The sequence below is a fragment of the Accipiter gentilis genome, chromosome 23 (genome assembly GCF_929443795.1).
Source record: "Accipiter gentilis chromosome 23, bAccGen1.1, whole genome shotgun sequence".
Taxonomy (NCBI): domain Eukaryota; kingdom Metazoa; phylum Chordata; class Aves; order Accipitriformes; family Accipitridae; genus Astur; species Astur gentilis.
Genome location: NC_064902.1, coordinates 13,205,648 through 13,219,408, shown reverse-complemented (window position 1 = coordinate 13,219,408; position 13,761 = coordinate 13,205,648). Strand labels below are relative to the sequence as shown.

Genomic DNA, 13,761 nt, shown 5'->3' with positions numbered 1-13,761 from the left:
TAGGCAGTTTGTGATAATTCTTGGCAGTCAGTGTCTCAAAATACTCCAAAACATCCTGTCTGGATGGAGGAATGCTCAGTTATGAACTGCATACATGGGGAGAACTTTATTGAGGAGAGAGAGCAAAGACAGCCCAGTAGAAACACTAAACATAATACCATAAACCTAGCAAGCGGTGTATGATGATGTAAAGACCAGTTCTTTGTCTTTCTATGATGCATTTGTATATGCCTGTGTATTTTGCACAGATAATTTTAGAGTCAAAATGAATTCTAGGAAACAAAAAAGTGTATCTTTTGCTTGCTTGTTTCTGCTACTTTTGCAATGTTTTTCACAACAAGCAGTGGAATAAAAAAAAGGCTTTAATTAAAGTGCAATCCTGAGTCGTTTTCCAACCAAATCAGATTAGCTGTAAATATTTATATGTTAGCTGGCCAGATCATAGTGCACTTTACTGTCAGGCCTAGCAACATTATCCCTGATCTTCTGAGAATAATGGCAGGTGGGTAAAAGCCTGTCTAAAATTGGAGCTGGGATGTTTAAGGTTGTATAATCTCTGTTCTTCTCTATCAAAAATTGGCAATAAATACACATGCTTTAATCTAAATACTGCAAAATGCACGTGGAAAACATTTTTAGGAGAGGAGATCTTTGGCATCAGCAACATACACTAGACTTGTGTTTTGTATGAGCCTAATTTATTCTCTCAAGAAAAAACACAAATGCTCTGGGTCTGAATGCTCTGCAGGTGTGTGGTGGCAGAAGGAATGTTTAATGAACAACCTCCCTGAGTGTCTGTGGATAGGCACAAATGTGGTTATTGTGAATGCCAAAACCACATCATCCCTGCAGCCTCTGATATGCCCCAAGGCCACGGACTGGGGTCAGGTGGACATGTGGCGTTGAGTTTTGCAGTGCAGAACAGATAAAGCATAGGTAGAAGTCTACATCACCTCAAGGGTAGCATCACTCCCGAAGGCTGGGAAGATATTGATTTCTGATTCTGTAGCTTACATAAGCAAAAGCTGACTTAAGGGGCCAAATTCTGTCATAAAGGATCATATATGCACAATGTTGTGGCTTTACCTGAGTCTGGCTTCTTGCTTATTAAAAAATCCAAGCAAAACTAACATGTATATGAAGTTCCTAGTTAGGGGAGAGGAATGGGTTCCTCACTGTAGCATGGAACCGAGAGACCTGGGTTTTCTTCCCAGTTTGACTGTGAATTTTCTGTTTGTGGCTGAGAGAAAACTCATGCTTCAGTTTCCTAATCTGGTAAATGGGAGTTAAATAGAAGTCTTGGGCAGCTTCCGAGGGAAAACTGTTTTGACTTTAAAAAGAAAGGTACCACGGCAGTTCACACCATTTCTTTATTCTGTGTATTAATTAGTAAATGCCAGTTGACAAATGCCTGTTAACAATACGTGTTTTGCAGCATTTCTGATGTAAGCAGTGCTAGCAGTTTCTGTAATAGCCTTTATTGGACTGACATCCCTTAGGCAGATGCTGTGCTGCAAGGTGAAGTAGAAGCACTGCCAAAGTCAGAAATATTCTCCTTTTCTCTTGTTATCATCCAAACCAGAGCTATGACCTGCAGTTGTTTCACAGCAGAACAAACAAAACCTTTTTGTTTTTCTTTACTTAGAGTAGCAATCACATGAATGATTCAGTTATGACAGAACATTTTGTTCTGTTTGTGGCTTGAAAACAACATGCTTTTTGGAAATCTATCATTGCAAAATTTCTTGTGAAAAGGTTCAGTTTGGTTTTTATTATCCATGCAGACCTGTGCTTTCTTCTGAATAACTTTTAAAGAATGAACCATGACCAGAGCTAACTTTACAAGCCTGCAGACAACAGAACTGTTCTTTAAGCTAAGAAAGGTTTTTGCTTCCTCCTTACTAGTTGTGCCTTTCAGTGCAAAAAGATCTAACTATCTTACACCTTCTAGTTCTAATACAATGTTTTTCCCAGCCTGCTAAGAGTTGAGAGTTGAGCTACTTACCTGTTCTGTCCTAGGACCAGAATTTGATCAACATTTTTCATGAAACAAAAACAAAAATATAAAGCATGATGGTAATTCTAGTGACTCTTTCCAGCTCAACTTAAATTGCAGCTTGGAAATTAGCTGGGTTAGAAGGGACTGGCTTCAAATCTGTACCATTTTTAATTCAGATCAAAGACACAGAGAGTTTAAGTGCCCACGACAACTGATACTGCTGTCTCTTTGATCAGCAGTTCCATTTTTCTCAAAACTTTGTCTCTGTATGCCCACAGAAACTCTAGTTTCAAGCTATTGTTGAATTCCAATGTTGCATGCGAAAGCTCCTCTCAGGCCTAGTTATCACATACCAAAAGTTCTGTGGAATATAATGAGCTTTGTGATAGACAATGATGCATACGAGTCAAATCTATAGGCAGCTTAGATTGCCATAGCCTACTTTTTGGCATAGATCAAGAGTTAACTATTGAATTATGCAAATGACATTGACATGCATTTATTTGTATACCTCTGAGTGCCTCAAGGACTCTTTTCATTGTCCCCAATGAAACCTGAATTTTTTTCTTTGAGAAGAAAAATTATTTAATTTTTAAGTTCACATTGTAATATCCATTTGTTGAAAAGATGACAAGCACTAGAAGATGCTGAATTACCCATTTCAGGTTAGGATCAACAATATGCATGGGTATTTTAATCACCTTTATAGGGAAAAATCTTGCAGTTTGGCTTTGGAAAGATTGCCAGAAAAGTGCCAGATTCAAATGGTTAGCCTCAAGATAAAATTAGAACAGCTTTAAAAATGAAGCATTTCTGGGGTTTGTACTGGAGAAATTATTCTGGAACTTATTCAGACTTTTGCTAGTTGGTGATTTATGTTTCCTGCTGAGTGATTTCTCTTAATGGACTTTATTAAAAGCAAGAATGTGTTGGGAGCTCTGGCTGTTATTCCATATGTGAATACACCTCATTATCTCTATAGCTGCCTTTATACTCAAAGTTTAACAGCTTCACAAAAAACATAAATGTAAGATGGAAACAGATCTGCTCACTTTCCTTGCTTTTCCTTTCAGTTCTGGTTGGTAATGCACTATTTGTCAGAGATGACTGAAGAGCAAACATTAGTAATGTACAGTGGACATCCTCTGGGACTCTTTCCCAGCCATCAGTATGCTCCTCGATTAATCATTACTAATGGCATGGTAGGTATTAGCATCTTGTTTTTTCTTTTTCTTCCTCTTTTGTTTAGTTTACAGGTGTCTGCTGAATTAAAATATTATTTATACTACCTGAACTTACAACAGCACACAGGAAAATCTGGGGTCCAAATTCTGCAGCATTTATTCCGGTACAGTCACTCTCACCTCAGGTGTGCTGACCTGCAGTGATGGAGGGAACAATCCTCTCCTTATTAGATGACATCTGTTCTGACTGAGCCTGAGCTGTACATGTTCTTGACCAAAACAGTTCAGCTAGGCTCAGTTTGAAAGATTTAAAAGCCCTCAATAGGCAAACAAATAATTATTAATCAGATGTTTAGATATCTGGACTGCTTTGCTTGGAAGGCAAGCTGGACAAGTGAACATACTGGTTCATTGCCAATCTTTTGAGCCATTCAATATCTATCTCCCTGCAGGCTAGTTTTGTGGCTAGAGAACTGCTTTCCTTAAAACTTGCATGACAGTCACACTGCCAGAAAACCCAGACATCTTTTTTTCTTGTACTAGAATGCATGGAATAAACCACCTGAATTACTCCTCCCGTTTTCCACTGTTTTTCTATATGTGTGACCATAGTTAGAGAAATGTAGGCTATTAAAAAGATCTGCTTAAATCTCTAATTTGCTTATGTGGGTTTTCTTTTGATTGTTTTCTTAGGTTATTCCCAACTATTCCACCAGAGATGAATATGAGAAGATGTTTGCTTTGGGTGTAACAATGTAAGAAGATACCTCACTATTAAAATATATCAAATACTTAACTCAAATGTAATTCAGACATCAACCAGTGGCTGTTTAAAATTTCTAATGCAGGTGGGTTTCAACCATGCTGCATAAAGTCCTGATGCTGCAAAGCATTAATGTACGCTTAAGTGGAATTACTTAGGAGTTTGAGTTATGTTCAGCCGCATATATAAGGATGTAATTGAGGTCTGCTAGGAATTAGTATTAGGTTTACGTGTGGGACTTCATTGAATCACAGCCTGAAGCCTTAATCATAACCTACTTATAACACTGGCTAGTTCCACTTTGCAGTGGTTGGTTTACAATCTACAGAAAACACAATTTATGAAACATTCCTTCACATTAAGAGAAAGCTTTGAAATAGAAAGTTATCTTTTTTATTATTATTATTTTTCACCTACTATTTTACTGCTGATCTTGTTGATGAGCACAGTATTATTATTCTGTTGTGTACCATGGAGAGAATAAATTAAAACCACTGGAGAGCTGGGTGTGTACAGATCAGGAAGCTGGAAGAAATGAAAGGGCATGAATAGAGAATATCCATTGGCACTCTCCTGGGAATTTCATAGGAATGTGGGCAACCGTTTTGGGCTAACAACTTCAAAAGCCACTATGTGACTTTGAAGCACAAGTGCCACTGAAAACCAATGGCGTAAAGACACCGACAAGGTGAAAATGAGTGTCCTTGTGTCCTAGTCACTATGCTAAATGCCAAGACAAGTTTACACTCAGTTTTTTGATCCATGCATTTTTGAACTCAATTTAACGATCTAAATGCTCCTCTGGAAACATGTTGGTGCATTGCTAATGAAGAAACTCAAAATTAAGTTGTGAATTTGATAATAGCAGATCTTAACAAATTGAAGCACGGAGATCTTTTTGTTATACTGGAAACGTATGTAGACATGTACAGAATTCATTCCAGGCTGAGTAACCTGTGGTATCATTGTGTTAATTGCTCTTGCTAGGTATGGTCAGATGACTGCAGGAAGCTACTGCTACATTGGGCCTCAGGGAATAGTCCATGGGACTGTGGTAAGAAACTGGGGAAAGGTCTATTTGGCAATACCTTTTGGAGGAGGGTGTCTCTCACAGCGGCTGGTGACTGAAGTGTATTGGATTGCTGTGAAAGGATGTTCTGGCTACCAAAGAAATTCTCATTGCCTGGTCCTTAAAAAATTAGTGTCCTTCCACTCAGATAGTCCCTGGCATCTTATCCAGGACACAGACCTGAAGGAATCTGCAATCAAGGTCTTAGTCTGAGCTCACATCTAGCTACAATAAGTGAAGTATGAATTGACCAAATGTGTTGGATGATAAAAACATTTTCTTACAGCTGTTTTCCTTAGCTGTCTTTTGCAGCCATCCTGATTATTCTATTCTACTTCATGGTGAGAGAAATAAACGTAATCAGGACAGATGGTTTCAAAACATCACTTTGTAACTTGTTTCCTTCTTAAAAGATTAAAACAGTTTCAGGGTCCCAATGACCCCTGAGTTTCAATTCTGTTTGCAGAAGGGACAGGAGATCTTTAAATTTCAGAGACTCTGAGAAAAAGAGCTCCTGATGATTGCTATATTGTTTTGTGTGCAGCTCACAGTGCTCAATGCAGGCCGTCGCTACTTGAAGGCAGAAGACCTCTCTGGAAAGGTGTTTGTTACTTCTGGTCTTGGAGGGATGAGTGGGGCTCAAGCAAAGGCTGCAGTCATTGCTGGGTGTGTGGGGATCATTGCAGAGGTGAGAGCAATGCTTCTTTCATTCTGTCTTCTCTCCTTCATGTGCTGAATCAGAACCCTCATTCTCCTCATCTGACACGTTCCTCAAGTAACCCTGACAAGTAAAACTCAGAAAAAGATACTCTTTTCTAAGATCTGTCTGTCCTTTTCGTTGCTGAGCATTTTTCACTGCTATTCCACTCTCTTATTTGTTCACTCACTGGATCGAACTGTAAAGATATGGACTGTAACTTCTTATGATTGCTTCACAAATAATGCAGAATGATGCTGTCAGATTAACCATTCTCAGTGCTTGAGCTACCCTCATTTCATGTGTGAAAGGGTGTAACTTCCACAGGCAATTCCCATGGGAACTGCACTCTCTTATGCCAAAAAAGGCTATGTCAAAAAGGTGTTAGTTATGTTACAATTAATCTTTAGTTCTTCTGGCACCCTTATCAGGTGCAATAGAAAGTACCCGTTAAAAATGTTGGTATGATTCACTCATCAAGGTTGGGACTAACAAAGTTATTTGGTGTTGTGATTCTTTGAAGACAATGGGATTTTTAAAATTGGCAGCTTTACAGTTGTCTTCAATATGAAGATGGTGGGGCTAATTACAAGCAATTATGAGAATCCCAGTTTGTAGACAATGAAGATAAGTTCTGCTAAGGGAAAATGCTGGTGGGGGAGAAGTTCTGTAGTACCATTTTCCCTGTTCCCTGAAGATCAGCCACAGGATATATTCTTTGTAGAGTCTTTCTTCCTGATGTAATGTTTCTCTGTTCCAAATACATTAAAATAGCCCAACTATTTCCTCCCATAAACAAAGAGAATCTAATAATGATCTGTGATTCAAAGACAGCTAATGTCCAAGCAATCAGAATAGTGTATGATAGGATCCACTGGATCCACAGATATGCTTAAGTATCATATATAATGCAGAACACCAACATCATAATTTTGGTAAGTACAGATGCCTGTAAGTTTTGAGTGAAATACATTTTGGTATGAAAAAGTAACATTAGGTTCTCCTAACACCTGCATTTTTCAGCTGTTATGCTTATCACAGGGTTCTGTTCTAACAACTCAGATGGAAGGATGGACTACAGAAACACTGCAACAATTTTTAACAGAAAATGTTGCTCTGCAAGTCTGAAAAATGGTAGTAAATATCTTTAATGATATTGACTATTGAGAAACAATAAACATTTCCATGCATTTCTTTCCTCATGATTACCTTTGAATTAAATCCACTGGGGAAACATGCTTGGTGGAGCAGATATAGGACTGACCAAAGTGCATTGAGCTCTTTTGACTATCTGCAGGTGATAAGCTCATTACTGCTCCGGAGGAAGAGAGATTTTTGAGAACTAAACTCCAGTTGCAGCTGACTGGAGTGGGAGTTTAGCCTTCTCAGTCAAAGTAATTTATAGAGAGAATTAGCTGGCAGACCTCTGCTATGGGCATGTCACTTGCTACAATGAAAAGGGTAAGAATATTGCAATCTGACCGATGGTAATTATAATTAAACTTCAAAACATAATGGGTCAGACTGCCCACGTGGCAAGCAGTAAATCTGACCTGCTCTGGTCTTATTCATAGAAGGTTGGGGTTTCATCAGTTTTGCAATGATGGTGCAAAAGTGGTTTGTTAGCACATGAGTTTTGCATGTACTTGAGGTCTCATCAGGTACTCCCTGCAGATGAAATAAACTTATTCAATTTGCTATTGAATAAATTATATTTATTCAGACTTCTACCCTGTCATCATGATCTTTCAAATGCAAGAACACAAAGGAAAGATTCCAGTGAATGCTATTCACAGCAATCCTTTGTCCTTTTCATCTCTATGGCTGCAGATGATTTTGTTCAGGAGACTGAATATCGCCTGGTTTTTATCTCCTGTGAGATGATCCTTGTCGGAAATTAGTCTCAGGAGCACATGTGGATAGCTATATATATGTACATATTTTTTATTTAAGGAACTATTTATGCAAATTACATTGATGAATTGTGCAAGAGATGTCATTTTGTCAGCCAGGGCTTCCGAAGCTCAGACAGAAAGGATTAATGGTGCAAGTCTTTTACCTCTTCTGTTTGACACGAAGCAGACTGTAATTTTATGAAATAGTTATGTGAAGGGCCAGACCATCTCCTGTGAGCTGCACTAAGCTCTCTAGGGTTACACTGGAGGTGACATTAGCTCATCATGTTTGGAATTTTTTTAAACTACTGACATGCTGATCAAAAAAACTGAGCGTATTTTTGAAAGTGTGGTTCAAAGGAAGCTAGTTTTCTTGAGTATGCTAGCAAGTCTGTGAAAGACTAAGAATGTCAGAGAGGGTTAAAGTAAAATATGTAGGATGTGGAAACAGATTTAAATAGATCTGATCCGTGTTATGCTGAGATTTAAATGCACCCGATTTCTGTAATTCATACAGACCATTTAGTATCTTTCCTCCTGTGCTGATTTAAATAACTCCCAAAGAAGCTGTCCCCCATGGCACATGACTTTATTGAGTAATTCCACTGGCAGTGACACTGATATTGTCATACTCTGGGGTTTTGGAAGGATACTCTTTATTACTGATGTGGGAAATGATAGAAGGTTTCTCATGCTAAGAATAATTAGGAAAGAAAAGGTTTCCTGGTGTTCAAGTGGCACCTGAATACAGAACTTATTTAATTTACATATAAATACTTTGTTAATGAGAAATAATAGAATGAAAATGATGGGGGTGGATTATAGAGAAATAAAAATGCTTTAATGAAATACTAGAAGATACTCATGTCATGTGTTCTTATGCATACACACACTACTGTGGGTGTTTTAAATCCGTTGCTACCACCAAAAATTGGCTTGAATTAATTTTGCTACTTGCTTTATGCCACTGATAGCTCATTATAAAAGTACTAATGATGTGCAGGTTTGTACATTGAACCATTAATACGGAATCTGTGCCAAAGCCTCCACAGTTTATCTATCCATTTATATTTTTATCCAGCTGTCTCATGCATATACACACTGACACACACAGAAGCTAAGCCCAGAAAAGAGTACAAATTTGGGATTGAGCTTGTTTGGATCTTCAAAGCTCAAACAAGAGGGAATTAAAGACGTAGTTTTGTTTTGATCCATTCCATTTTTCAGAAGCATTAGCCAGCTGGGACAAGAAATGCTTTCCTCTTTTCTTTTCCATATTTGGTTGAGATTTTCAACCAGCAGTCAAAGAACAAAAGTGAGGGTCAATTTTATTCAGCAAACGATTGCTTCATCCTGAGTAGTCTGGCAGAAATGTCTATCTCTGAGATGATCAAAGAAAATATTTCCTTAATTAAATAGAAATTTTATTTTCACAGAAAATAGCCAGATTTTAAAAAATACATTTTGGCTTTCATTTTTTCAATATAATCATGAAAAGAAACAATAAGAATAATTAAAATTTGTGGGAAAATATTACCTGTTGTAGAATTTTAATTATAAGTTTTGGTTTGTAAAATATTTTGGGCAGCGATGTATCAAAAAGTCTTTTATTTTTCTTGCTTTGAGCCTGGAGTAAAAGAGAACAGAAAGTTTAAAAAAAATCAGAGGTGAAAAATAAGTATTTGAACAATCACTCCATGTTCTTAAGGCCAAGGCAAGGCTATTCCCTTTACCTATTTGCTACTCTTTCTTGCAGGCTAATTGAAAAACTAAAGGTAAAAGTGACTGGATAGGGGAAACAGGAGTTTTAAGATACCTACTACTTCTCTTAGGTTGATGAAGCAGCACTTTTGAAACGTCACAAACAGGGATGGCTGATGGAAATCTCTAACAACCTGGACCATTGCATTGCTCGCCTTAGGTATGACTTGTAACGTAATTCAGTGAGTTTATCTCTGCTTCCTAATCATCACTTTACATCTTTCTGCACTGTGCCATTTTAGTGTGCATATAGAAGAGGTTGAGGGACACCTCTTATTCTAGGTCTGCTTTTGAATTTGAATCCATCCTTCCAAACAGCAGCAGTCATTATTAGTGACTATCAATGCTTATGCAAGCCACTACCAATGCTTCATATCATTTATATATGTTAAATGTGTCTTCATTTAGTTTCATGAATTTGCATAAAGCAACTACAAATAATGTTACACTTGAAGCATCATTCAAGCTTTCTGGAATCAGTGATTAGCAGTTAAATAAAGGTTGAAAGATCTGTTGCCTAGATGAGTGTTGGAAACCCCACATAGACTTTTTTTGCTGGGATTGACTCTGTGATTTGTACATTGCAAGATGAAACTACAGGAGGTGCATTTTCTTCAACCGATCTTTTTAATCTATTCTAGAGATGCAAGAAAGAATAAAATTGCCCTTAGTTTGGGTTACCATGGGAATGTGGTAGATCTGTGGTAAGTAGTATATGTGGATAATGGATATATTAATGCTCTTGCTTGTTAGTCAAGGTGGAATTATTTCCCAAACTTGGAAGAGAAGAGACGTTAAACCTAGTGCTGAGTTCATTACTCTACATGCTCATGAAAAACTGTATTGTCAAAAGAGAGGTCTTCATCCTTGTGTGCCAGTTCTCAGTTGTTTCCCATGCACCTTCTCCTTTCCTTATGGAACAATGAATTTCTAAGGGAAAGAAATCCCCAAGAGTCTTCCTTGGATGAAGAAAGAATGTATCACTTTGTCCTGGTTTCAGCTGGGATAGAGTTAACTGTCTTCCTAGTAGCTGGTACAGTGCTATGTTTTGAGTTCAGTATGAGAAGAATGTTGATAACACTGATGTTTTCAGTTGTTGCTGAGTAGTGTTTAGACTAAAGTCAACGATTTTTCAGCTTCTCATGCCCAGCCAGCGAGAAAGCTGGAGGGGCACAAGAAGTTGGCACAGGACAGAGCCAGGGCAGCTGACCCAAACTGGCCAACGGTGTATTCCATACCATGGGATGTCCTATCCAGTATAGGAACTGGGAAGTGGGGGCAGGGAATCGCCGCTCGGGGACTGGCGGGGTGTCGGTCAGTGGGTGGTGAGCTATTGCCCTGCACATCATTTGTACATTCCAGTCCTTTTATTACTACTGTTGTCATTTTATTAGTGTTATCATTATCATTATTAGTTTCTTCTTTTCTGTTCTATTAAACCATTCTTATCTCAACCCAGGGGTTTTACTTCTTTTTCCCGATTTTCTCCACCATCCCACTGGATGGGGGGGGTGTGGGGGGTGTGAGTGGGTGGCTGCATGGTGCTTAGTTGCTGGCTGGGGTTAAACCACGATACACTTTCCTTCTAACTTTTTGCTAATTGGATAGCAAGAAATATTTTTTTACTTCGTAAGAATAGAAGTATGAGACATTGATTGAATAAAAATAATCAGATGATGGATAGAAATTCTGGCACTCTTGAGGCTTTATCCAATGGTACATCTTGCTGTCATACCATATACCAAGGGCTGAGACTGACCAATAAGACTGGTATGTCATACTGGTATCTGACTCATCTAATGGCATTCCTGCACATGTAAATGTGAAGTATAAAAGTTGCACCTAAATCTTCATCACCATCATTTCCCACCTCCTGACTGCTAAAACAAAGATTTAGCCTGCCAGGGGCATACCTTTATAAACAACCTCTTGGGATGGCAGAAGTTCACCTGAAAGAGGAGCTAGAATGTGAAATGACAGCTTCTGTTCAAACACTCATTTATTCATTGTCTTCCCCAGGGAGAGGCTCGTATATGAGTTGGACACAACAGGAGAGCTGCTAGTTGATCTGGGCTCTGACCAAACTTCATGTCATAACCCATTCAGCGGGGGATACTACCCAGTACAGCTTGGCTTTGAGGAAGCAAAGCAGCTCCTTTCCACCAATCCGGGGAAGTTCCGGACCCTGGTACAAGAGAGGTAAAAGTTTTGGCCATACATGTTTTTAAACTTTAAGCTTAGTTGCTCTGCAAGTGATCAGATTTTTGTCTGTCTTGCAAGAAGTTTCTGTTCTTTGATATTTCAGTAGAAATTTAGGGTAGAGCTACAGTACGAATAACTCCCAACTTTGTACTTACACAGCTATCACTCGGAATCTAGCAGCCAGCACTTTCCCATGATTTTAGGAGTAGTCACTAGTGTAGAAGATCAGAGGTCTGAACACTAATGATTTATTTCACTTCTATAAATTTCTAAATTGCATTAGATTTTAAAAATCTGGGACAATAAGTACAATTCCACTTATTCTACCAGTTGGTTTAGGTTCACTGAATATAGCATAAAAACCCAATGGATAAGCCAGGAAGTCTATCTAGCCTACTGTGCTTCCAGCTATGGCCAGGAATGGTTTTTTAGGGAAAGATATAAGGAGGTGACAATCTCCCTGTCACTCCTCCCAGCTTGCTACAACTGTAAGTTCTGTTTAGCATCTTGATTTTGGGAAGCTACTCCTGATTTATGGCTTTGCAAGTGAAATTGGAATTGGACATTATAAAGGGAGCAATCTGGCATAATTTATATATAAATAAAGAACTGTGGAATGGAGGCAGCAAGCTGTATTGTTGTTCTCAACTGGTACTTTTGAGACTTTATGGCTTCTACTCTGGTTTTGTTCACCTTGAACATTCAGGCTGGAGACCTTTTTCCAGTGGAAGGTAGAAAATGGGTATAAAACTATTTGACTTTGGATGAGGGACTACAAGGACCTTTCCAGTTTCCCAATTCTGTATCATACTACTGTAAGGTAACAGAAAGGTAAATTTCTGGGAGGGACTAATTTCTAACAAGCTAGGCATGAACTAAAAAAATCCAATTTCACTTGTTAGGCATGGATTTACCTCTCTAGAGTGCCAAGAGGTTACACCTATGCACATACAACTCCATATGCAACTATGCATTGAAATTAGAACTAGATAATGTTAAGTGGACATTAAGAAAGCAGTCCTGGGGAATTATCCACTGTTGGAAACAAAGAAAAAATTGGGCTGTTTTGGCCAAGGGAGAGGCCAGAAAGCTGATGTGTAGCCATTTTCAGTTCTATCTCTGCTCACTTTTTCTGTGAACTTCTTAAACTGTTTTGCAGTTTTGTGTAGGCTGGTTTTTGTTATGACCTTCCATCCTCACAGCTGGATGCATTTCTTTGCTGAAAGATGTGTCCCCTCTCTGCTAATTAATGAAATTCCCTTAATAGCTATAAATCTTGTCAAGATTTGGGGACAACAGGTGCTACAGAGACTGAAAGCATCTCAATTGATATCTTATGGGTTTATATCTGAATTTCTCTAAGGTCTTCTGGTTCCATCTGTCTCTCCTTACTCCCATGCCTTTAGTGAGTTCATGATATTATTCTTTTTGATATTTTGTCAGTCTCAAGAATAACTGTTTCCTTCTTTATTTCAGTCTGAAGAGACATGTGGCTGCTATTAACAGGCTAGCTGATAAGGGCATGTTTTTTTGGGATTATGGCAATGCTTTTCTCTTGGAAGCTCAAAGGGCTGGTGAGTACATCCTGGGGTTGTTAGATGGAAACAAGGACAATCCTGAATGCATCTTCCCAGTTGTATGTTTTGGTAAAATAGGGTTGGCCATGTGTTATGCTAACTCTTTAGTCTCTCTCTCTCACTCTCTGAGACCCCATACCTTCTCTGTGGCTGAGGTAGAGCCTTCATGGGAACCCAGGTTTTACATTTTATAGTATTTCTTCATCAAGTCACTGACTGTTAAAATTCTTTTATAGGTGCTGATGTTCAGAAAAGAGGAGCCAATAAAACAGAATTCCGCTATCCTTCCTACGTTCAGCACATCATGGGGTATGTTGGGGAGAGTTTGGAATAAAGCATTCAAGTGCCTTGTGACTCCTGTTTAGGGGGAGAGTACTACAGAGATTCCACTTAATGCAAATCTTGCAGTGTACTATAAATTATGAAAAGGAGCCAATAGTAGAAGTAGGAAAATTGATCTCACAGGTGTTAGGCCAAAGTTAGTCTTATCTTTCTCCACTCTGGAGTAATGCCCAGTGGTGTTTAGGAAGATGTCCTTTTGGCTGTAAGCATCATGCTCATGTTTTCTATTGGCTTCCGTAGAGTTACTCCTTGCATTTTCCTGTGTACAGAGG

At 38.5% G+C, this 13,761-nt stretch overlaps 1 protein-coding gene across 1 annotated transcript in view; it reads left to right on the top strand.

The window, feature by feature from the left end:
- The window catches only part of UROC1 (urocanate hydratase 1), a 44,396-nt gene that overhangs the window by 11,208 nt on the left and 19,427 nt on the right, over positions 1-13,761 (top strand). Inside the window, exons 5-13 of the mRNA XM_049826560.1 lie at positions 3,073-3,201; positions 3,877-3,938; positions 4,934-5,000; positions 5,560-5,703; positions 9,440-9,528; positions 10,010-10,072; positions 11,388-11,567; positions 13,047-13,144; positions 13,384-13,456. Coding sequence (XP_049682517.1) covers positions 3,073-3,201; positions 3,877-3,938; positions 4,934-5,000; positions 5,560-5,703; positions 9,440-9,528; positions 10,010-10,072; positions 11,388-11,567; positions 13,047-13,144; positions 13,384-13,456 — 905 coding nt within the window. The remainder of the gene's footprint in view (positions 1-3,072; positions 3,202-3,876; positions 3,939-4,933; positions 5,001-5,559; positions 5,704-9,439; positions 9,529-10,009; positions 10,073-11,387; positions 11,568-13,046; positions 13,145-13,383; positions 13,457-13,761) is intronic.